Raw genomic sequence first — 25000 nt, 5'->3', positions numbered from 1 at the left:
CAGCACCACCTGTCGACTTTCAACAGCTCTGAAAACACCCCCATTAGCACTTGGTACTTTCCTCCTGATGAAATTAACCATAGACTGTATGAAATTAACATGGAAAAAAATTGAATATTCTTACGTTGAAGGTTAAAATTTATGTAACCCATTGGTTAATAATAAATGGGTCAAATACCTACTGTTGCTGACTTTTGTTCTCTGTTAAAGTAATATCACTTGATCAAGCCTAAGCTAACATTCCACACTACAAAATAAGTAATTAAATTATGTATGATTCGCGTTGATATCGTATTGGATAGATATCGGTATTGGCCAATACTCAAGGCTGCAATATCGGTATCGGAAGTGAACAAGTTGTAATCGGGAAATCCCTATTGAAATTCAATATTCCCATGTAAGAATTTTAACATCACAGTTTTATTCACCTGACCGACCACTGTTACGTCGTTACCTCACTTCTAAGCTCAGTGTCAGCTGGAATTGGCCACAGGATAAGCAGTGGAGATAAGGGATGGATGGATTTAATTATTTAATATTTCATCATCAGGACAAAGACACAAGTTATAAAAGTTCAACATTGTCAGATCTGAAATTTAGCCATGAACAAATAGCTGTTCCAGGATGGCTGTGGGGGTCCTGGGCGTGAAGTGCTTTGAGTTTGTTGTATGTATACTCCCACTAAGTCTCCTGCAGAGACAAATTGCAGGGCCATCTGAGCTCCGATGCAACAGCGCTGCCACACAAAGGAGCTTCACAGAACCAAACTGTTAACTAGTTTTCCTGGCACTCCCCTGTGCTTTGAGTGGGAAGCTTTTCTTGGAAACAGTTTGAAGTCACAGCGTGTCCCTTCATCTTAACTTTTTATTGTAATACATTGATATACAATGGATGAAAGGCTGACATGCCTCAATATAATGATTGTTAACTAACACAATTAGCACTTGGGCTTACAAAGTTCCATGAAATGCTCTGTAATGTACTGAAAAGCAAATGTCATCCAGCATGCACGCACCTATTTGGAGCTCGTATAATTGTTTATCCGGCATCCAGCCTCTACGTAATTGATATCACCTGTTTGTCCATTCACAGACACTGTTGTGCCCTCAAAGAATAGACATTTACACATGCAGAATGCAAGCACATCCAGGAAAGAGAGCGACCGGTGAACGAACCAGTCGGCCTCAGCTTGTCGCGTCATGCTTGCTGTCCTCTCGCGGTCATGACAAGTGAATCCTGAGCTGTGTTTCTATTCAGACAAGAAAAAGTGTAGTCTAGTTTTACCATAGGAGCTGACATGAGCACACTGAGGGTTACAGTCATGGTCCCTCTAAGCCCTTGCAGTGTGCGGGAATCACACACAAGACACAGGCATGATATCTCCCTCTCAATTACTTGATCACACCGTCTCCCTCTTGCTCAGTAAAGAGAAAATCAAATGAAGTCTAGAGCAGTCCCAGGAGCCTTTGTTCCCAGTGCCTTGCCTTGTGTGGTGCTCCACTTGTCACTTCTATTATACTTATGCAAAAAGCTAGGTTATTCGAGTAAACATAAATAATGAGACGGCAAAAAAAACACAGAGGGGAAGGAGGCCTGTACATAGTGTCTCTCTCTATTAGAGCTTGCAGACGCAGCCTCTCCTTCTACAGCACACCATAGATAATGCACAAGGAAGTACACGCAAAGTCCCCCACCCCTCATACACACTCAAGACACACACACACACACATACAAAGGCACACCTCACATCTCTTAACACAGCGATTGGATAACACTGTTGATAGGTCATCCATAAAATTGAACTCTGAGTGTCTGGGCAGTTTATTTCAAATGAAACAAATTAAAGTCATTTCAAGACGCCACGCTCTGTGAAGAAACCCGGAAAGCACTCTAATCCCCGCAGACGTAGCCGAGTCGCACAGTGTATTGGCACAACACTTCCCAGGCTGGATTTTGCCTCTATGTTAAGCTCCCAAGGCCCGCTCTTGTTGTTATCAGTAAAGTAGGGGAAGGGATTTGGGGATAAGTGAATTCTAGAGAGCAGGAGCGAGCAGCAAGTCCCTTCCTGCTCCCCTGACATCCCAATTGGCTCATGTTTGCCCCCGTGCTGCATTTTTCTTTTGTATTCAGTTCCCCCACGTCTTCTTTCTCTCTCTTGCTCTCTCTCTCTTTCTCTCTTGTCACACCAGTTTCACAGTTAATCAGAATAACAAACAAATCCCAAACTCTCTCTCCCCAGCCTCCCTTGATCCCTAAGTTTTAGAAAAGGAGTGTACAATTCAAATTGTTCAGTGTCAAGAGACTTTTTTGCTCCCTTTAGCAGTTGGGCAGAAATGTGTATCTCGTGTTTTGTGTTGCTCTTGTATGCAGACAAAGTGGGAAGTGTCATGAAAGCCCCAGTGCTAGCTTTCATGACGGGCCCTTGTACATGCGAGTCACTGACAATAAACACACACACACACACACACACACACCGTATACAGTACATATTAAACAACAAGCAACAATTGTATAGTAATATGAAGTCTATAGAGCACAATGATACTAATTAAAAAAAAAAAACAGCACTATACAAACTGATCCGATATACTGAATCTGTATAAATGCATCAAATGATGATTTTACTGCCTTATACAGCCTTATATTTGCCATATATGGGTCATACACATAGAATCAACTCACTTTAACAAGAGCGGACAACGAATTACGCGCTCGGCAGTAACTTGACAGAGTCCGTCCCCCAACGAAATGTAACTATGGGTGGCATGCAGGAATTATGACCCATAGGTAAGTTTTTAAAAGATCTGCCCCTAGCGGTACTATAAATAAGAGCGATCTGGTACCTCGGGTGTGTCGTCATCAAGTAGCTTTGTTGGATTTTCCACCAGCAGTTCCCTTACTGGTTAAAGCATTCTACTTTTGGTATGATGTAACTTACTGCCTAGACCTGTCATTTTTTTTTAGCCCTAACCTCACTAACACTTGTGTGTGGTTGAGTTGAAAAATACTGGTGCACTAAAAACGGAATTATGAGTCGCATTCAGGGGTTGGCCAAAACGACACATTGTTATGTTTCAGTTGGAGGACAGGTTGACTTGAAAAGGTAACATGTCCCACAAGGCACGGCAGCCCACCACCATAATCCATAATCTATAATCACTATAAAAAAAAAAGGTGCTTGGCTCATTTCAGCCGCGATGTCCTGCTGAACATGCTGTGACAAAATGCATATGAGCTGGTTCTGGATGGCGGGGTCTGAGGTTTTTAACTGACCCCTCGGGCCGTTTGATCAGCTCTTGCAGCACAGCATCACGACTTACCAACAGCTTGATAATTGCAAGAATCTTTCCACTGTTTAGTTGTCCCAGTATTGCCCTGTGTCCCTGAAAGGATAGGTTGCAATTAGCCAGTGTTAAGAGTCACATTCACTCACAAATGCACTCCAGCATTTGTCTCCAAATGAGTGCATCTTTTCACAGGTCCCTCTCCAGCTGCACTGGAGCCCCCACTGTTCATGCACCACACGTGCTCCAATATGAAACTGAGAGGACTCATGGAGTTTTCATTTTCATTGACAGGTGCCTCCAATCTCTTATGCCCCGGTACCTATCTGGACCTACCACTGGTGTACCCAACATTTAGACATCATTACCGCACTGCACGTTGTCATGGTACAAATAAGTGAGATGCCATGCTAACAGCTGCCCTCAAATTAGGAGGTCACAGAGATCTGCCAGGTCATACAGCACACTCACCTTTGACTGGAAGGATTAAACTGCAATTACAGTATGTCATTGCCTAAATTATACTTGCCACAAGAAGCTTTAAGGTTTACATTTGTTGACTTATGTGTATTTAGAAAGATTAAGTTAACAAAAGCAGCGGGCTTTTATTTGGCATCTAGGCATTTGACATTGTCACTGCTCATGAGAAAACAGCAGCCTCAGCAAGAGTTGATACAGCTTCATGTTGTTTTATTTGATATTGTGGTTAACGTCTGGTTATTAAACTCATTTAGTGGTTATTAACCAAATAAATAACAAATCATATAATTCAGGAATCAGTCTGGTTAGTGACTTAGTCGATGGAGAAATCGGAGACCTGTGAAATGGCAGACACCAAATAAATGTTTTATGTTAGATTAAATACAGGGTGTGCGGTATCCCAGAGCAAGTAACTGCTGTATAAGAACCATATTTTATGGTGACTCATGCAAGCATACCAGCATTTACCCGGCTGAAATCTGTAGTCTGTTTTAAAATATTGATTCCTCATTATACAGGCTAAATTTGTTCTAAATGAGAGCAGGGTTTTCACCCCCAACATTGTTAAATTGAATTTACCGTTGCTCTGTTGTTTGTGTGTCTTGGCACCAGCAGCAGAGGAAAAATATATGGGGTTTGAGCGAGTAGGTTTAGCTTGTTTGTTTATTCCGTTTTATATTTTTAGCTGGGATTGCCGTCATTCTGAAGCTGACTTTTCTGAGTGATTGATTTGCATGTATATACACCGAAATTGCTGCAGAGCCACTGTTACCACTATTTCAAACTTGTTGTCTGACAACAAAAACAGAAAGACACTGCAATGAGAACAGCTTCATTTGGAATTTGGTGTATGATATGCAAAAGCAGAGAGTTACAGAGAAGCAAAAATCAATAGAAGCTGTTCTCAATTATTATTTTTTTTATCATTATTTCGCTCATTGGCTATGGTCGGTCCCTGCCACACACATATTTCTATGAAACAACATCAAGGCTATGACCCACTTCCATACATCTTTAAGTAGACCAGAGTTCAAGGACACATCTGTTCCAATGACAGGCTTCTCTATGTCTGTCAGTAATCTCCCTCCTTTTTTGTCCAACCTCCCATTGCTGCTTATTTTCTTCAGGAGCACAAGACACTTCTTTTTCCGTTCTCTTTCTGACGCATCTAGGAGGAGACATGAGCAAAGTGACGCACTTTCGCACTGAGCTCACCCCACACCCCCACACACCAGCTTTGGTGTGAGAAAGGAGGGCAAGGGCGATTATCTCATTAAGAAAATAGCAATTCATGGAGGACAGTCATTAATACATGAGTTTAAAAAACATTGAATAGCAACTCTTTTTTTAATGCACTCCTTTTCCTTTCTCTGCCTCTTGAGTCAATAGAATTGACCTAATGGAAACCAGGTTACTCTTCCTTCCATATCACCTCCCTGACATAATGTTGAATGAATGCATTATTCATCCTCTGGTCTAAGAAGCCGAGGTAATTATACATTTATCTCCCAAATAATTCCAGGTCCTTACCGCGCCTGTGACCTTGCCAAAAGATTTATACTATTTCGTACCTGTCCCTAAAGGCCGCTGAGCGAGCAAATGTATTCTCATAGAGGACAAAGAAGAGTAGGCAAAATGGATTTGCTCTTTATGGGTGTAAGACGTCAAAGGGTTTGTAAAGGTCCAGTCATTTTGAAGCATTTCATAGTCAGACTAAACTTGATGTTTGAGTTTTGTAGGACGGATTAAAAAGTACTCTAGGCGTAAAACATTAGAACAAATGGTGGTACAGCTCTCCCTTTATATTCTCCCCTTGATACTCTTTCTGCTTAACTAATCCTCCTTCTTATTTGCCCTTGTCTTATTTTGCTATCATTCTGTCCTCCACACACTTATCTCCCTCATTTAAATTATTCTCCTTTGGCATTTCTGACATTCTGAACCATGTTTGCAATTTTGTCTGCCCAAATGTGCACGCCGGTTAACCTCTTCCTTCTCTTCCTATGCTTTTTCCTCCCTTCCTACTCTTATGTTTACAACAGGCCATCATGGCACAGCTTCCCCAAGAGGAGAAGGCCAAGATTGCTGAGCAAGTGGAAAGCTTTAGACAGGAGAAGTGCAAGCTGGACGCAGAAGTGGCCAAATGGGATGACAACGGCAATGACATCATTGTGCTGGCCAAGCAGATGTGTATGATCATGATGGAGATGACTGACTTTACCAGGTACAATTCACACACGTACCCTGCTGCAATCCTCTGTGATTTTTTTTTTTTTTTTTTTTTTTTTTTTTAAATGTACCACAAACAAGCACTTATATATTTATCACATGTAAGTTAATGGTTGCTTAATTATTCATGTCAGGGATTCACAAACTTCAGACGGGGAGATTTGGGATCGTAATGTGATAAATGTTCCACTTTGCAGCCACCAAATTATTATTTTTTTTTTTTGTCCTAAACAGCTACTGCTTCCAAAAAAAGTGAATCTGAGTGGTGAACCATATCAGTGTTTAATAAAACTAATAAAACTAAAAATGAACCAAATGCAGAAAAGCTAAGCTGAGCGAATAGTTATCTGGCAGGTTCATCGATATAAGTTACCCTTCTCATATAGGTAAACTTTTTATCTATTATTTACCTATAAAAACGTTCAATAATGTACAATAATTGACTAGACAGATTTACGAAAAAAAATAAAAAATATAAATAGCAGTGCTCCATAATGTTGTTAAATACAAGTAAACAAGTATACAAGTAAATACAAATGCAAGTGACTCAGATAACCTTTGTTTCAATGAGAATACTCTGTGATTCAGTAGATAATCTGTACAGTCTTGTTGCGTATGTTTACTCAAAGCCAGCAGCTTTATTGTCAATCTACTCCATCTGGGCTCAACATACTGTATCTGGGAAATCCCTAATGTTGAACCGATGAGTATCTGTCTCATGTATGGATTTGTGTTCCACTCAACAAAATCATGGCAAGGAACTAACCAAAAAGAACTAAATAAATAAACATCAGAGCCATTAGTGATTTTGGCTACAGTGCCTTATTTGGTATTGACGCCAGTGACTCAGATTGGCATAGACAAACTGAGTGGAAAATACTTAACAAGAAAAAGAAAAGGTGACTCAAAATGAAGCGCAAACATACTTCAACAGTTGTATTTTGAAACTTTGAACACCATATTTGTTGCATCCGTTATCTGCACAGTTTTGATTGTAATGTTGTGCTGCCACCCATGGCCAATTAGCTACTGCACAAGCTTGTGTGACACAATGCCCCATCTTTGAAGGGAACCCCTGCCTCTTCAGCTCCACCCACATTCACTCTTTCCCTTCTTTCTCACTCTTTCATTTTCCCAGAGGCAAAGGCCCCCTGAAAAACTCCTCAGATGTGATCAATGCGGCAAAGAAGATCGCAGAGGCTGGGTCCAGGATGGACAAATTGGCGCGTGCTGTTGCTGATCAGGTAGCCATGCAGCTTCATTTGTGTGTCACTGTCATTTTTAGTGTTACACTTTCAATCACTCTCTCACTAGCTGGCTGCAGACCACATTTTTGAGAAAGTACGTTTTTTTCCTCGGACGACTTTAATGTTGGTACTGAAGAGCACAGCGCGATTGGTGGGCTGTGTTGTCCCGTGACTTTGTTTCCCAATGGCTCCATCACTGTGAAAGCAAACTGCAGAACTAAGTTATGTCGCTAATATAATTAGCTTGCAAGCAAGGTGTTGCATTCATTATCAGATGAGTACCTCTCTAAAACATGCTGACAGACCAGTTTCAATATCTAATCAATCAGTGCTGTGCCGAGGGAAGATGGGAGAATGTGTGTGTGTCTACAGCAAATGTAGTGGGAGGTATTTCAGAACACGAACAGCACTCCTGGTCAGGCATAATCATCTTCTTCATTTTATCCGTCTCTAATAAGCAGTGAGAATAATTCTCAACACAGTAGAGTCATTGATTAATTAAGGTGGCCTGTTGTCATTGTAATTGCATTTGCTGTTTGCTGGCAAACTGTGTCATTTGAGTCACCATCACATGCTGGGCTCCTTTCTAACGTAGCTAAGCTGAAGAAAACTTTATCGCGAATAAAGCCATTTTATCTATAATGTACATGTTTTGCATCAATATATATAACCCACCAGTGAGTCTCTTACATATTTAGCTGGTTTAGCTGTCCAAGCAATATTTATAACCTGAAAGCACTGAAAGAATCTTACACTTTTAATGGCCATATTTCCTCATACAAATGAGATGCATGCGCATCACCTTATGATACCAAATATAGTGACTTATTTCATTTTTTTTAGGGAGATACAGATCAGTGCAAATCCAGTGTTCACTTTCTTTTCAGATCTCTTTCAAATTCGACTAAATTACTGTCTAATGCACCATGTTCCACTGCATTCTCCACATGCATTCATTTGCCAGTAGTTCTAGCTAAGAGTTGCTGCCAGCTGTATCTGGAAGGGATGCTGATGAAAGCAGTGAGACCAGAAAACCAACTGTTGAGATACATGCTGTGTGCTACAAAGTTTTTCAATAAATGGGAATAGATATTTAAATTTGGAAAATTGCACAGAAAAAACACAAACTTAATTTCAATTTAATTCACCTGGGAACTGCTGATATATTCAGGTAATAATAAAATGAACAAAAAAATAAAGACTAAATGAGTAGTTAAACATTAACATTAAATGTGTCTTTTAGTAGACGCCTGATATCTGATTTTGGAGCACATGCATGCTCAGGTTAAAGTACACACTGAAAAATGAAGACATGGTTTGTGTTATAATACTGTATAATCTTCTCAATCCATCTCCTTGATGTGACAATATGTAACATCCCATCTCACCGTCCCTCGCTGTTTGTTTTTCTGTGATGTAAAGTCATCAGGAAACTGATTAAATACGCACTAGCTTATAGAGAGATACAGCGGCGGAGTGAGATGTACATGGCCAATAAATCGTTTTTTTTTCCTTTGCATGTATACTCCGTCTCTGCGAGTTGTCCGGTTGCCTGTCTTACTCTTACTACAGCCTTAGCTCGATTAAATTGTGCATGTAAACATACTGAATGCTTGTCATCTTTAAGTGTCTGAAGAGTATGCTGAGCTTTTTAACTGACCAGAAGGCTTTAGTCACTTATCTTCTCATGTCACACTGTTCTGCTCCCCAGAGCATATTGCTCTACATAACTAGTTTGAGGCTATTAAGATATGAATGTATGTTATGCAACAGTCTCTACAAATGTGGAGATGAAAAGCAAAAAAAAAAACAATGCCAATGCTTGATTTTGAAAAAAAAAAAATGCCAAGAAGTGGGCTGTGAGCTGAGGGAGGGAGAGGAGAAGGCCAGGAGAGTGGGCTGCGTGTGAGGTGCTCAGTGACATGAGCCTCACAATATCTCACACCACGCTTCAAGAGGTGGAGAGAGAAAGGTGACAGTGACAACAAACGTCGCGTTGGTTGAACAAAAGGGTGACATGCTTGCACCTGTGATCCAAGTGTGGACTAAGAAAGGCAATGGCAAAATGTGAATGTGGTAGCTGGTGTTTGACCAAAGAGGCAGTGGGTTTTATGACAACCCATTTGCACCTGGATCAGCAAATAACATTACTCAATACCCATATATCTCCTGGTTTTCACCTGGAAAAAAAAAAAAAATTGGTTTAAATGTGTTTGAGCCTTTTTGACAAAGAACATTTGTCTCAGAATGGTAGTCTCAGGTTGTGTCACAGTATTTGGTGCATTCAGGACAGAAAGGAGGAGGTAAACCTAAACTTATCCATGCAGGCTTTTGTATTCACTTCTTGCCCTGTTGTCTGCCAAGTGATGATCAGTGTTTAACCAGGTTTAGGTGGGAGTGAAGCTGTCACAGGGCAAATCACTGGCAGAGCCCAACTCTGAATCAACAGTTGCTGTAATGAACGAGCAGGTGGCTTGCCATTTTTAATTCTCACTTAAATGTTTCTTAGACCAGTATTTACTTAATATTCGGAGCCTTCTGTTACACTTCCAGAGAAATCAGAACTGTGTTTAGAAAATAAAGAGGGGCCCTGAGGATCCTGCATGTATTTTAATATAAAAGTGTTTCCATGTGAGGCATTTAGAACATCTGTTTTATATGCCATTAAGGAGATGAAATTAATTAATAAAGCACAAACAACAAAAGTTCTCTTCTATATTGCAACTTAATGCAACTGCACGACAAATAACATCACATTTGTGTATATATATATATGGAAAAACATGTATTTTGCATTCACACATTGTTGTGTGTAACCTGTATTGGTAAAGAGCACTGTGGCTTGACAATAAGAATAATGGCTGCTTCACTGCTTTCAGGCAGGTCCCTTAAGTAGCAAACCATGTTGCTATGACTCCACATCAGCCCTATTGACTAACATGTGTGAAGCAGAAGGGAAATTCTGTGTGGAAGTACAGAATGATGGCGAGCTTTTTCATAGTCATTTAAGCACAGCACTTGATGCAGTAAAACCCCTTGAGGCACCTCACCCCATTTCACTCCAGCAATGCCTTTTATTCTACTCTATTTGTCTCTCCATTTTCCCTACTCTGTTTTATTCTTTACATTTGCCTCACACACACACACACACACACACACAAACAATAAAGCATGAACAGTGGAGGCCGTCTGTACAACGGGAGCAACTGCAATGTTCAGCCACAGTTTAAATACAGGCAGAATGAAATATATATAATATGTCGTAAATAAAGTTATTTTTAGTCTTTTTAAATACACAGATCTGTCATAACAGTTAAAACCAGGCCCTGGTTTTAATGTCATGGCTGATAACAGTGTAACAGTATGTGTCGCGCTGCCTGAGAAAGGGAGCATATGACTTCAAACAATGTGCTTTGCTTTTTAGTGTTGATGCCTGTGTAATTATTTTGTGTTAAAGCGAGTATGGCTTCATGCAGCGTGGCTAGACGTAAAGCTGCAAGCAATACACACTATAGAATAACATACCTATTTCTTTATAAATATTCAAAAAAATAATGTTTTCAGATTTGGTGCACATGTGATTATTGTTGTTTCATCTTGACATAAGCTTGTGTCTTGCCTAAGTTAAAAGTGTTAAACATTATTATTTACGAAGCTAAGGATCTTGACTATGTTTCAATTTAGTTTTCAGTAGAAACCTGTCGCATTGTATGAGTGCCAGTGTAGACAAAGTAGAGCAAAAGCTCCTGTGGCCTCGACTGACAACAGTGAAACCAAGTGTGAACGATGAGTAATTAAAAGGCCTCCTCTGTAACAAGTGAAAGTACAGTATAATGGGACTTGACTGGGGAGGTGTCCGTACCAACTATCTGCAGGAATCCTGTGTCTGAGAACTGTCGGCTTTCAAGGACACGCCACAGCTGTGTTTGCACTTTGAACACAATGCATTTTTGATTTCCTCTAGCAAGATGAAGTAAGTACGTTTTGAGACAAAAATTTCAGGCCAATTTTCTCGACCATTTCTTGTCATGCATTGAAGTTTCGCAACCCGGAAGTGACCTGTGACGGGAGCTTCATACGGGACATCGAGACTGTCTGCAAACCGACAAAAAATTTACATTTTTAGGCTTTTCGCTGGAAGTAAGAGGGTGAAACCAGAGGACATGACTAAAACGACTTTCTGAAATGACTGAAATGACTATTGGGAAAAAAACAGTCATTATCCCTTTAATTTTTATTTTAAAATCAATTCAACAGTTCATTATCTGTTTTTTCATTTCTCATTTTATTTTGAAAAACGAATGATACTATTCTTACCGTTTACCTTGAAACCTTGAAAGACATGTCATGTATTAATGAAACACATAACCCTGTGATTTCAATTACAGCATTGCTTTCATCAAAAGTGGTTCTATTTCGTTCACGTTTGCCACTCCTGATGTTAGTCACTAGGTTTCTACTACAGTGCAGTTGCCAAGCACCCTGCTAATTTAGAAGGATGATTCTGGTGTTTTCGATATTTTGTAAATGTGATCAGTCCAGTCAAGGTGTCTCCAGTGGTCTCCAACTGCTGTGTTGGATTAATTAGGGGAGGTCACAGAATGAAAATCAGCATACTGCACAAACAAAAACAAGGCTTTTCTCCACATTTGTTTATTTCCCTTGTGAACTTGGAAAATTGAGCAGTAAAAGGAGAATGTTGAGTCCAACATCGTATAAACTGTAACTGGTGAAAGGCTGAAAATGTTGGAAATAATCTGTAATTTAGGTTGTCCTGTTAAAAAGCTGCCAATATCAGACACCTACTTGTTTAATTTAATATGGCATTTATGTTGACATTCTACTTTTTCTACTTTTCTAATAACACACGTTGAAGGCACTCACTTCACAGGGTAACCGTCCAATGATATTTGTTTACATTATTTTTTGGCAGTTTGTAGAATCTACGTATACTTAGATTAAATAAGATTTGAGCACAGTTTTTTTCATTTAACAATAATAATAAAAAAGAATGTAAGATATTCACCATGTCCATGGTGACCCAGGTAGTTCTGTTACTTATTTATGATCCATTCAGTTGTTACTAAGTGCGAAGTCTGATGTGTAAAATGCCAGATGGTGGAATATAACAGATGGATGAAGGAAAGCAGGAACATTAGATAGTCACTTAAATGTAATAAGCAATTTCCCTTTGTACAACTACTCAGAAATGCTTAGTCTCTGTTGGAGATGATGAGACTGGATGAGTATATCGCCAGCTTGTGTAACTGACAGGTGTCACTGTAGTGGTCCCGTTAGCCAGGAGAATTATTGTGTAACTGTGTGTAACATGTTCTATTTCAATCTGTCACAATAGTTTCATTTCAAATAACTCTCGTCTCCCCTGCCTTCGTCTGCGAGTGGATTTATAATAAAGCAGAGATGCGAATCATATAGAGGGGCTGAAATTTCCACTTTTTCGGTGAATTATTTAAGAAAGGTCAGTCCCATCCTGCTTATAAATGCAGCATCTGTGTGAGGTATGACTTGTGTTTTGACAGACTGCCACACTCTGATAGCATGTTACCCTCCTCTGAGCACCGGAGATCACGCCATCTTCCTGAATTATCCATGGGGAGCATGTTTCATTCATTCTCTGTCTAACTATGCAAATCAGATACATTTTCTTAAGACTAAAAACAACAGCATTTTCCAAAAATGAGTTGCCAGCTCAGGAGAAGGTTTAGGAAGGCCGAGTAAAGTCAGAGAGTGAACCAGTTCTCACTAGTCTCTATAATGGACGGTGCTACTCAATGATGACGAGTGACAGGGAGGTAGAGAGAGGGAGAGGGAGATTTTCAATAGGCCTGGCAAAGTAATGAGCCATACAGTTTAACTGTGGGAAAAAAAAATAGACTATTCTTCAGCTGCACAAAAGAGAACAAATGTGTCATGTCTGCATCGAAACTTGCCTCAGGCAGCAGTGCATGTGTGTGTATGCCAGCATTGTGAAGAGCAGTTAGCTGAGATGCTAGCCAGGACTGGCGGTGCAGTGATAAAATGCCCAAGGAGCAGCTTCCCTCTGCCTCACTGGCTGCTCTATGAGCTTGCAGCTCTACCTCTGTCTGCAGTCAGTGACAGTTATTGAGAGGAAGCCAGTACTGGTGGCAGCTCTTATTTACGGTGTTGTTTAAAGGCCCTGCTCTGATAGAGGCCACAGCTATAAATGTAAACCATGCCTTAAATTGCCTCTTTGCACTTCTGTTTGTAGGTTGCAGAGGGACAAACATGTCAACAGAGAACAGAGGAACTGCTTTACTTGCTATTTGTGACCAGCATGGAAAACCACTTGTGGCCGGTCATTATCACTATTTGTCTTGGCACAACAGGCTTTTCCTCCGTGAGAGGAAGAGACGGCAACAGATAAAGCAGACAGTCCTGGAGGGGGTGTTTTCATTTCACATGCTTGATATTTAACTTGCGGTCGTCCCCTGGCCAAGCCCACGAAAATACGCTGTGCATTTTCCCACACTGTGCTGCTGAATGTCCTAGTTAGGGTCGTTTAATATTAATGACTAGAGGAAAGGTGTTGCTACAAAACGCTGCTCACAGTGTTTAGGCAGCTGATGCAGTGTTCTTAACCCACTGGGGGCTTAGTGGGCCATAGCCGAGTCCTGGAAGGCTTCCAGATAGAATAATAGGGTCAAATGGTGTGATCGTTTGAGACCTGAGGAGTCTGTCCTCTTATTCCCCGTTGGTCCATTTGCTGCACTGTATGAATTGGATCTTCGCTGCTGAGCACCGGCCAGCAGGAACAGGTCAGAACTTTCTCCAAAGAAAAGAAGCATAAGATAAATCTCTTGGGGCTTTGACGTGAGCAAGTCTGTGTTTCAAAGACTTATGTCCGTTCATTGTTCATTGATTTGTTTTCCTCTTTTGCGGCACACACTGTGACAAACTTGCATGGGAAATGAATGTATTACACTCTGCGGGAAAGTTGCTTTTGAAAACGGCACCTGCATCAAGCCACAATCAGAAACAAGGACTATCTTCCAGTGCAAATGAGTGTTAATTGGCAACGCGAAAATACTAGAGCCCCACTGTTTCTGTCAGTGTTGTCAAAATTAACAACAAGTCCTATAACAATCCAGTTCGGTAGATAATACAAGTCTGAATCTTATTTTATACGATACAATGTTGATGTTTCTTGTCTGAAATAAAGCCAAGAACTTCTCTTTCTGCATATTCCTTGGCTCAGTGACAAATCAAATGCCTCGGTGGCTTTTGTGTTTGTAATAATATACATTAATCGCACATGATGTCTGTGAGCTAACCTTTCACTAGCTCTGTGTTTATCAAATTTCATCCTGTGGTAACATGAAATGACTCAAGTTGCAGTTTTGTTGGTATTTATTTGACCTACTGCTTATCTGTGTTATTGATACTTAATTCTGTAAAGTCTAAAATATGTTTGGCTGTAATTAGATACATTAAATAACCCCCTTATTACTTGACTTGTGCACTATATTTAACATCTTTCATGCAGTGCCTTCCACATTATTAAATATACGTCTGAAAACATACAAACAGATGAGAGTGTGTCTGTTTCATGGTAAAGGAATTGCACTCAAAATATCATACGATGATCTGTGATGCATCACAGTGAATAGAAACTGACTGGTTTGTCTTTTTGTGTCCCTTTTCTATTCAGTGCCCTGATTCAGCGTGCAAGCAGGATCTGCTGGCCTACCTGCAGAGAATTGCCTTGTACTGTCATCAGCTCAACATCTGCAGCAAGGTGAAAGCTGAGGTTCAGAACCTGGGCGGGGAGCTCATTGTTTCTGGGGTAAGTTTGTCAGATTCTCACCACTCGGCAGCCATCTTGCCCACAGGCAGTTATTTCAGAGTAACAAGGCCAGTCGACCTAAATGTATATGAAGAGAGCCACAGTTCTACTGTTAATGGTCACTAAGACATAAAAACTTTATGTATCAAAAACATCAGTCAAATCTGCTAAATTTGCCCCAAAGCTTATACTATATACACTGACACTGTACTTCTAAGGTTTTACTTGAATCTATGTCACACCTCTTTGCATGCCATAAAGCAGGTTATTGGCTTATTGGAAGAGGGGAGGATATGTTACTGGTTTGCCTTCATCTAACATTTATGTGTCCATTTAATGGCCAGATAATTTATTTCTGATGCTCCATGCAGATACTGAGTTTTTTTCAACGCATTGCAAGTAGAACCTTTCAGTACAAGGTCACAATGAAGCTTTCAAGACCAGATAATGGTCAAACATATTAAGGACGATGCAATTATTTCAAATTGATTACCATGTAATGATACCAGAATGATGCCCTGTGGGCTTTTTTTCATGCCTTTTATCACTGCTCAGAATGACATACAGCTCATATTGTATTCACAAGGCATTTGGACGCATTATAAATGTCATTTTTGAAGAAAGAAGAATGTAAAAAGATAATTTATTAAATTTAAATTAGCTGTTAAACATAGAACTAATGAAAATTATAAATTAAGCTCTCTTAATTGTTCAAATATATCCAGAGATATGTACATATGTGTGTATATCTGTATGTGGATTTGTTACCTTATTCGGAACTTTACTGGCATTAACACTGACTTTGTCAGGACCAGTAGTCCTCATGGTGACCAAAACCTGGGCCTAATGAGGCAGAACCTAAGTTAAGGGCCAATCCACATGGAAACGAGTTTAGATGAATTGTATGGTATTGGTGTTTCATCCACACACAAATGGCATTTTGAGAGTCCTGAATTAGTCATTTTTGGAAATGGGTTCCATAGTGGGAACATTTCAAAACGCCGCCCCTTTGGGAAAACAATGGCATTCACTGTCCATATCTTCATCGCCGCCGTCGTCGTCATCCTTCTCTTGTTTGGAGATTGCTTAGCAGTGTTGCCAACTACTAAAGCCAGCCTGAAAAGACACCAGACATCGCAAGAACACGTCCTGTCCTCAGTGACTTCAGACACTGGAGTAAAGCAGAAAATAAAGATAACAGTGAATAAAGATTAACAGTGAAACTGAATCGTAAACTTTTACAGACACTATTTTCGAATGAACAATACAGATGAGTAATTGTTCTGCACACAGTCAGCTGCACTGCACATCCACAGCTCCTTCTTCTCTGTGACTGTGTGGTCACAGTGACTTTCTCTCTTTCTTTCCGTGTGTCTGCGGCAACTTGCGATTTCCTTCTCGGAAAAGTAATTGGGGTTATGCCAGAAAGTCACCACATGTGTCACTTGTCGCTTTTTCTTTCTTTTATCTCCCTTCCTTTCCCCTGGCTTTGTTCATTCTGTCTTTTTTTCTTTGATTCTTTGATATAGTGTAATGTGTGATGTGTAGCAGCGTTACAGCGCCACTCACATACCTGGCATACAGTACTGTATGTACTACAGCTTTTTGTGTCGTTTTGGGGGGGGGGGGGTTTCGTGTGGACAGCTACATTTCCTTAACCAATGCTGTGTTAACGGGAACTTTGTCAAAACGACAAAGAAAAAGATAGTTTACGTTTCATTCCATTTCCGTGTGGATATCGCCTCAGTTTAGGGCTAAGATTTGACCTGTGTTTAGGTTAAAGGGGTGTACTTTCTTCCTTCCAGCACCGACACGAGTGGCAGCCTTTCTAGCAGCTCCTTGTGTTTACACAATTTCCTTATGTACTACCTTGAAGGCAATTCTATTGAAACATATTAGATAGATGTGAATTTCTCTTTGAGATGAATAAAGTATCTATCTATCTATCTATCTATCTTTAGGCTATCTAAATGAATGGAAGAAAAGCTGTGCAAACCTGTGTGTGTGCATATGTCTATCTTTATCAGGTGTGCGTTGATACTCACCTTATTAGTTTGATTGGTTGACAAGTCAATTCCATTTACTGTGTATATCTCAGAATCTCTGAAGAAGACAGAGAGGAACACATAGAGTACAATGACTCATATTTTGTCCGTTTTCAGAAAAGTCAGATAAAAAACAGAGGTATGTCCGCTAGTATTGTGAATGAAGTGTCTTTACATAATGGAAAAAAAAGCATCACACTATGCTTAATTTAGGTGTCCGTTTTTCTATCCTTTGATAAAATGGGAAAACGGTGCCTTTCGGACAGTTTTGCGTGTAAAAGAAAATTCTCATTTTAGTTTGATTTATTCCTCTTATTAAAATCCGACTTGGTTTTTATCTGTTTTTGAGCTTCCATGCATCTTAGTGTTCTTCACAATTTCTTAGCACTCTATTATAGTTTGTCTCATATGAGTTTTGCATGCCCTGCTGAGATTTTAACCTTTTCATGATGGCCAGCTGGATTCCACGCTCATTAAATCTGCACAGTTGACTCGTCTCAGCATGAGGTAGAAGGAGGCCCACTGGCCGCCGACCCTTAAATGTCAGCCAAACAAAACAGAGGGAGACAGAGGTACACCTGACCCCTGTCTCTGCTAATTAAGGGCTGCTAAAATAAGATGTCATATAGCGATAGCCATGTTTTTATCCCACTTAATTGCCAGTTTGTGGCACAGACCTCCTAGGTGCTATATGTGACTAATATGCCCTAATGTGCTCATTGACTGCAAGGGAATGTTGCACTTTTTCTCTAAACAGAGACACTGACATTTTTTTCCCCAACTGTCATATGATCCTCTTGTAGCTGGACAGTGCCACCTCCCTGATCCAAGCGGCCAAGAACCTAATGAACGCAGTGGTGCTGACTGTAAAGGCATCTTATGTAGCCTCCACCAAGTACCAGAAGGTGTACGGAACAGCAGCGGTCAACTCACCCGTGGTGTCTTGGCGCATGAAGGCCCCTGAGAAGAAGCCACTGGTAAAACGGGAGAAGCCCGAGGAGTGTCAGACACGTGTGCGACGAGGCTCCCAGAAGAAACACATCTCCCCCGTCCAGGCCCTCAGTGAATTCAAGGCCATGGACTCCTTCTAAGCAAACAACGTCATACATACTCAAGAAAAACAACAAAATATGAGTCTGACAAGTTGGAGTAAAAGTCCCCTTTTTACATTGCGTTAACCCACCTGTTTGCGATGTGTGTGTGTGCTTGGTGACATCTCAGGAGGACTACAGTACATATTAAACTGCCACACTGCGGCTCCTTTGAACTCTGTGGTGCCCCGTGGCTCACAGACTGCCAGCACACATCCAACACTATTTATCGGTCTTATTGTAACTTAATATGTGAGAGCCAAAATGTGACACAAACCGCTTTGGAAAAAAAGTTAAAGATACAAAAAAAAAAGGAAAAAAAAAAGAAAAAGGAAACATATCAGAGGAGGAGAAGAGTGTCATTTGAAACATTTGTGGCAGTTGATGTTCTAGCGAAACCATTAACGTGGTTGGCTGGCTGCTTGTATACACATTTAAATTGTCTGAATGGAATTTCTGAATGGTACAGATGAGAAGGTATTACAAAGGGAAAATATCAATGTTGGTATGATCCCTCTTGATATATATATATATATATATATTATTTTATTTTTGTTTGTTTTTTTCAACTTTGAATGTTAACCTGTAGTGCTAGGAATAACTCATGAATAAGATCTGGAAGTGCCAGCATACAAGTAGTATCCCTTTAGTCCCCTGATGATTATAATAATAAATCTTTTTTTTTGTTGTTTTTTTCAAAGCACATTCATGATCAAATGTATTGCCTTTTTAAATTCCTTTATTTAATGAATACATCACTAACTATGATGACCTTGATTGGAAGTTGTGTAGCATATAAATATAGAAGGAGAGGTTTGACTAGTTGTGGTTTGCTCTGAGAATAGAAAATTTCCCTGCATACAATACCTTTATATCCACCCTTCTCTAATAAATCCCTCAAGTTGACCCTCAAAGTTTCACGTGTCTTTCTTGCAGCACCGACTGTGCCGTACCTCCTTTATCAGTCTGTGAGTGAGTACTGCAGCATGAGTGCTTTTATTAATCTGGACGATCTGACACAATCATTAGAGATTACCATGCAAGGCATGCAGATGAAAAGCTTTCAGGAAAAAAAGAAATCTAATAGTACTAAAAGCTTACAAGAATAGATGTAGCCTATTGATTTGGGTCATGGGTCACAGCCTTTAAAACACAGAGTTTTAAAGCAGAGAGAGGGAGAGAGAGACTCACAAGCCCCTACCCCTTCCAAACACCAGTTTCTATACCAGCATTATAAAATCAGCAAATGTCCAAAAAAGTATACAACTTAAACTGTGATTGTTCAAAAACCTTAATATGTATCAAAAATGTCAGTTAGGTGGGAAAGTCCCAAGTCTTGTAATCCGTTCAAAGTTTGAACCACGTCTCTACGTTTTTTTGCGATTTTTGTGGCCATGGTTACTCGAAACACTTAAAATTAAAATGTCATAGTTTAGTATGTTGTCCAAAATTTGACAAAAATGTTATAGTTTAGTATGTCGTCCAAAAAGACAACAGAATGTCATAGTTTAGTATGTCGTTAAAAATGTGACAAAAATGTCCCAGTTTAGTATGTCGTCAAAAATTTGAAAACAATATCATAGCTCAGTATGTCGTCCAAAATTTGTCAAAAATGTCATAGTTTAGGGATTTGTCTAAAATGTGACAAAAATGTCATAGTTTAGTATGTGGTGCAAAAAGACACAAAAATGTCATAGTTTAGTATGTTGTGCAAAAAGTCACTAAAATGTCATAGTTTAGTATGTCGTCCAAAAAGACATCAAAATGTCATAGTTTAGTATGTCGTCCAAAATTTGACAAAAATGTCATAGTTTAGTATGTTGTCTAAAATGTGACAAAAATGTCATAGTTTAGTATGTCGTCTAAAATGTGACAAAAATGTCATAGTTTAGTATGTCGTCCAAAATTTGATAAAAATGTCATAGTTTAGTATGTTGTCTAAAATGTGACAAAAATGTCATAGTTTAGTATGTCGTGCAAAAAGACACAAAAATGTCATAGTTTAGTATGTCGTGCAAAAAGACACAAAAATGTCATAGTTTAGTATGTCGTCCAAAATGTGTCAAATATGTCATAGTTAAGTATGTTGTCCAAAATTTGACAAAAATGTCATAGTTTAGTATGTCGTCCAAAATTTGACAAAAATGTCATAGTTTAGTATGTCGTCTATAAAGACAACAAAATGTCATAGTTTAGTATGTCGTCTAAAATGTGACAAAAATGTCATAGTTTAGTATGTCGTCCAAAATTTGACAAAAATGTCATAGTTTAGTATGTCGTCCAAAATTTGTCAAATATGTCATAGTTTAGTATGTTGTCCAAAATTTGACAAAAATGTCATAGTTTAGTATGTCGTCTAAAATGTGACAAAAATGTCATAGTTTAGTATGTCGTCTAAAATGTGACAAAAATTTCATAGTTTAGTATGTCGTCCAAAATTTGATAAAAATGTCATAGTTTAGTATGTTGTCTAAAATGTGACAAAAATGTCATAGTTTAGTATGTCGTGCAAAAAGACACAAAAATGTCATAGTTTAGTATGTTGTGCAAAAAGACACAAAAATGTCATAGTTTAGTATGTCGTCCAAAATTTGTCAAATATGTCATAGTTTAGTATGTTGTCCAAAATTTGACAAAAATGTCATAGTTTAGTATGTGGTCCAAAATTTGACAAAAATGTCATAGTTTAGTATGTCGTCCATAAAGACAACAAAATGTCATAGTTTAGTATGTGGTCCAAAATTTGACAAAAATGTTATAGTTTAGTATGTCGTCTAAAATGTGACAAAAATGTCATAGTTTAGTATGTCGTCCAAAAAATCACCAAAATCTCATAGTTTAGTATGTTGTCTAAAATGTGACAAAAATGTCATAGTTTAGTATGTTGTCTAAAATGTGACAAAAATGTCATAGTTTAGTAAGTTGTCCAAAATTTGACAAAAAATGTCATAGTTTAGTATGTCGTCCAAAATTTGACAAAAATGTCATAGTTTAGTATGTTGTCCAAAATTTGACAAAAATGTCATAGTTTAGTATGTCGTCCAAAATTTGACAAAAATGTCATAGTTTAGTATGTCGTCCATAAAGACAACAAAATGTCATAGTTTAGTATGTGGTCCAAAATTTGACAAAAATGTTATAGTTTAGTATGTCGTCTAAAATGTGACAAAAATGTCATAGTTTAGTATGTCGTCCAAAAAATCACCAAAATCTCATAGTTTAGTATGTTGTCTAAAATGTGACAAAAATGTCATAGTTTAGTATGTTGTCTAAAATGTGACAAAAATGTCATAGTTTAGTATGTCGTGCAAAAAGACATCAAAATGTCATAGTTTAGTATGTTGTCTAAAATGTGACAAAAATGTCATAGTTTAGTATGTCGTGCAAAAAGACACCAAAATGTCATAGTTTAGTATGTCGTCCAAAAACACAACAAAATGTCATAGTTTAGCATGTCGTCCAAAATTTGACAAAAATGTCATAGTTTAGTATGTCGTCCAAAAAGACAACAAAATGTCATAGTTTAGTATGTGGTCCAAAATTTGTCAAAAATGTCATAGTTTAGGGCAGTTCTTTAGCTCACTTGGTATAGCAGCACCCCCTAGTTTAGGCAACAATCCTCACTGCAGACAGCTCTGGTTCAAATCCCACTTGGGGCAGTCCATTTCTACAAAAATGTTACAGTTTAGTATGTTTTCTAAAATGTCATAGATTAGTATGTCGTCCAAAAAGACTAACATATGCCCTAGTTTAGTATGTCGTCTAAATGTGACAAAAATGTCATACTTTAGTATGTCGTCCAAAATTTGACAAAAATGTCATAGTTTAGTATGTCGTCCAAAAAGACAACAAAATGTCATAGTTTAGTATGTCGTCCAAAATTTGTCAAAAATGTCATAGTTTAGTATGTCGTCCAAAATTTGACAAAAATGTCATAGTTTAGTATGTCGTCCATAAAGACAACAAAATGTCATAGTTTAGTATGTCGTCCAAAATTTGACAAAAATGTCATAGTTTAGTATGTCGTCCAAAATTTGTCAAATATGTCATAGTTTAGTATGTTGTCCAAAATTTGACAAAAATGTCATAGTTTAGTATGTCGTCCAAAATTTGACAAAAATGTCATAGTTTAGTATGTCGTCTAAAATGTGACAAAAATGTCATAGTTTAGTATGTCGTCTAAAATGTGACAAAAATTTCATAGTTTAGTATGTCGTCCAAAATTTGATAAAAATGTCATAGTTTAGTATGTTGTCTAAAATGTGACAAAAATGTCATAGTTTAGTATGTCGTGCAAAAAGACACAAAAATGTCATAGTTTAGTATGTTGTGCAAAAAGACACAAAAATGTCATAGTTTAGTATGTCGTCCAAAATTTGTCAAATATGTCATAGTTTAGTATGTTGTCCAAAATTTGACAAAAATGTCATAGTTTAGTATGTGGTCCAAAATTTGACAAAAATGTCATAGTTTAGTATGTCGTCCATAAAGACAACAAAATGTCATAGTTTAGTATGTGGTCCAAAATTTGACAAAAATGTTATAGTTTAGTATGTCGTCTAAAATGTGACAAAAATGTCATAGTTTAGTATGTCGTCCAAAAAATCACCAAAATCTCATAGTTTAGTATGTTGTCTAAAATGTGACAAAAATGTCATAGTTTAGTATGTTGTCTAAAATGTGACAAAAATGTCATAGTTTAGTATGTCGTGCAAAAAGACATCAAAATGTCATAGTTTAGTATGTTGTCTAAAATGTGACAAAAATGTCATAGTTTAGTATGTCGTGCAAAAAGACACCAAAATGTCATAGTTTAGTATGTCGTCCAAAAACACAACAAAATGTCATAGTTTAGCATGTCGTCCAAAATTTGACAAAAATGTCATAGTTTAGTATGTCGTCCAAAAAGACAACAAAATGTCATAGTTTAGTATGTGGTCCAAAATTTGTCAAAAATGTCATAGTTTAGGGCAGTTCTTTAGCTCACTTGGTATAGCAGCACCCCCTAGTTTAGGCAACAATCCTCACTGCAGACAGCTCTGGTTCAAATCCCACTTGGGGCAGTCCATTTCTACAAAAATGTTACAGTTTAGTATGTTTTCTAAAATGTCATAGATTAGTATGTCGTCCAAAAAGACTAACATATGCCCTAGTTTAGTATGTCGTCTAAATGTGACAAAAATGTCATACTTTAGTATGTCGTCCAAAATTTGACAAAAATGTCATAGTTTAGTATGTCGTCCAAAAAGACAACAAAATGTCATAGTTTAGTATGTCGTCCAAAATTTGTCAAAAATGTCATAGTTTAGTATGTCGTCCAAAATTTGACAAAAATGTCATAGTTTAGTATGTCGTCCATAAAGACAACAAAATGTCATAGTTTAGTATGTCGTCCAAAATTTGACAAAAATGTCATAGTTTAGTATGTCGTCCAAAATTTGTCAAATATGTCATAGTTTAGTATGTTGTCCAAAATTTGACAAAAATGTCATAGTTTAGTATGTCGTCCAAAATTTGACAAAAATGTCATAGTTTAGTATGTCGTCTAAAATGTGACAAAAATGTCATAGTTTAGTATGTCGTCTAAAATGTGACAAAAATTTCATAGTTTAGTATGTCGTCCAAAATTTGATAAAAATGTCATAGTTTAGTATGTTGTCTAAAATGTGACAAAAATGTCATAGTTTAGTATGTCGTGCAAAAAGACACAAAAATGTCATAGTTTAGTATGTTGTGCAAAAAGACACAAAAATGTCATAGTTTAGTATGTCGTCCAAAATTTGTCAAATATGTCATAGTTTAGTATGTTGTCCAAAATTTGACAAAAATGTCATAGTTTAGTATGTGGTCCAAAATTTGACAAAAATGTCATAGTTTAGTATGTCGTCCATAAAGACAACAAAATGTCATAGTTTAGTATGTGGTCCAAAATTTGACAAAAATGTTATAGTTTAGTATGTCGTCTAAAATGTGACAAAAATGTCATAGTTTAGTATGTCGTCCAAAAAATCACCAAAATCTCATAGTTTAGTATGTTGTCTAAAATGTGACAAAAATGTCATAGTTTAGTATGTTGTCTAAAATGTGACAAAAATGTCATAGTTTAGTATGTTGTCCAAAATTTGACAAAAATGTCATAGTTTAGTATGTCGTCCAAAATTTGACAAAAATGTCATAGTTTAGTATGTTGTCCAAAATTTGACAAAAATGTCATAGTTTAGTATGTCGTCCAAAATTTGACAAAAATGTCATAGTTTAGTATGTCGTCCATAAAGACAACAAAATGTCATAGTTTAGTATGTGGTCCAAAATTTGACAAAAATGTTATAGTTTAGTATGTCGTCTAAAATGTGACAAAAATGTCATAGTTTAGTATGTCGTCCAAAAAATCACCAAAATCTCATAGTTTAGTATGTTGTCTAAAATGTGACAAATATGTCATAGTTTAGTATGTTGTCTAAAATGTGACAAAAATGTCATAGTTTAGTATGTCGTGCAAAAAGACATCAAAATGTCATAGTTTAGTATGTTGTCTAAAATGTGACAAAAATGTCATAGTTTAGTATGTCGTGCAAAAAGACACCAAAATGTCATAGTTTAGTATGTCGTCCAAAAACACAACAAAATGTCATAGTTTAGCATGTCGTCCAAAATTTGACAAAAATGTCATAGTTTAGTATGTCGTCCAAAAAGACAACAAAATGTCATAGTTTAGTATGTGGTCCAAAATTTGTCAAAAATGTCATAGTTTAGGGCAGTTATTTAGCTCACTTGGTATAGCAGCACCCCCTAGTTTAGG

General features: G+C 37.9%; 1 protein-coding gene across 3 annotated transcripts in view; it reads left to right on the top strand.

Annotated features, from left to right (window-relative positions):
• The window catches only part of ctnna2 (catenin (cadherin-associated protein), alpha 2), a 252270-nt gene extending 233163 nt beyond the window's left edge, over nucleotides 1-19107 (top strand). For all 3 annotated transcript variants that reach the window (XM_058639879.1, XM_058639880.1, XM_058639881.1), the window contains 4 exons: nucleotides 5807-5988; nucleotides 7132-7237; nucleotides 14931-15065; nucleotides 17914-19107. In XM_058639879.1, coding sequence (XP_058495862.1) covers nucleotides 5807-5988; nucleotides 7132-7237; nucleotides 14931-15065; nucleotides 17914-18201 — 711 coding nt within the window. In that variant the 3' untranslated portion in view covers nucleotides 18202-19107. The remainder of the gene's footprint in view (nucleotides 1-5806; nucleotides 5989-7131; nucleotides 7238-14930; nucleotides 15066-17913) is intronic.
• The last annotated feature ends 5893 nt before the right edge of the window (nucleotides 19108-25000 follow it).

This window comes from Solea solea, chromosome 10, assembly GCF_958295425.1.
Source record: "Solea solea chromosome 10, fSolSol10.1, whole genome shotgun sequence".
In the NCBI taxonomy this organism is placed as follows: Eukaryota; Metazoa; Chordata; class Actinopteri; order Pleuronectiformes; family Soleidae; genus Solea; species Solea solea.
The sequence above is the reverse complement of the archived record's forward strand: the minus strand, read 5'-3'. Positions and strand labels throughout refer to the sequence as shown.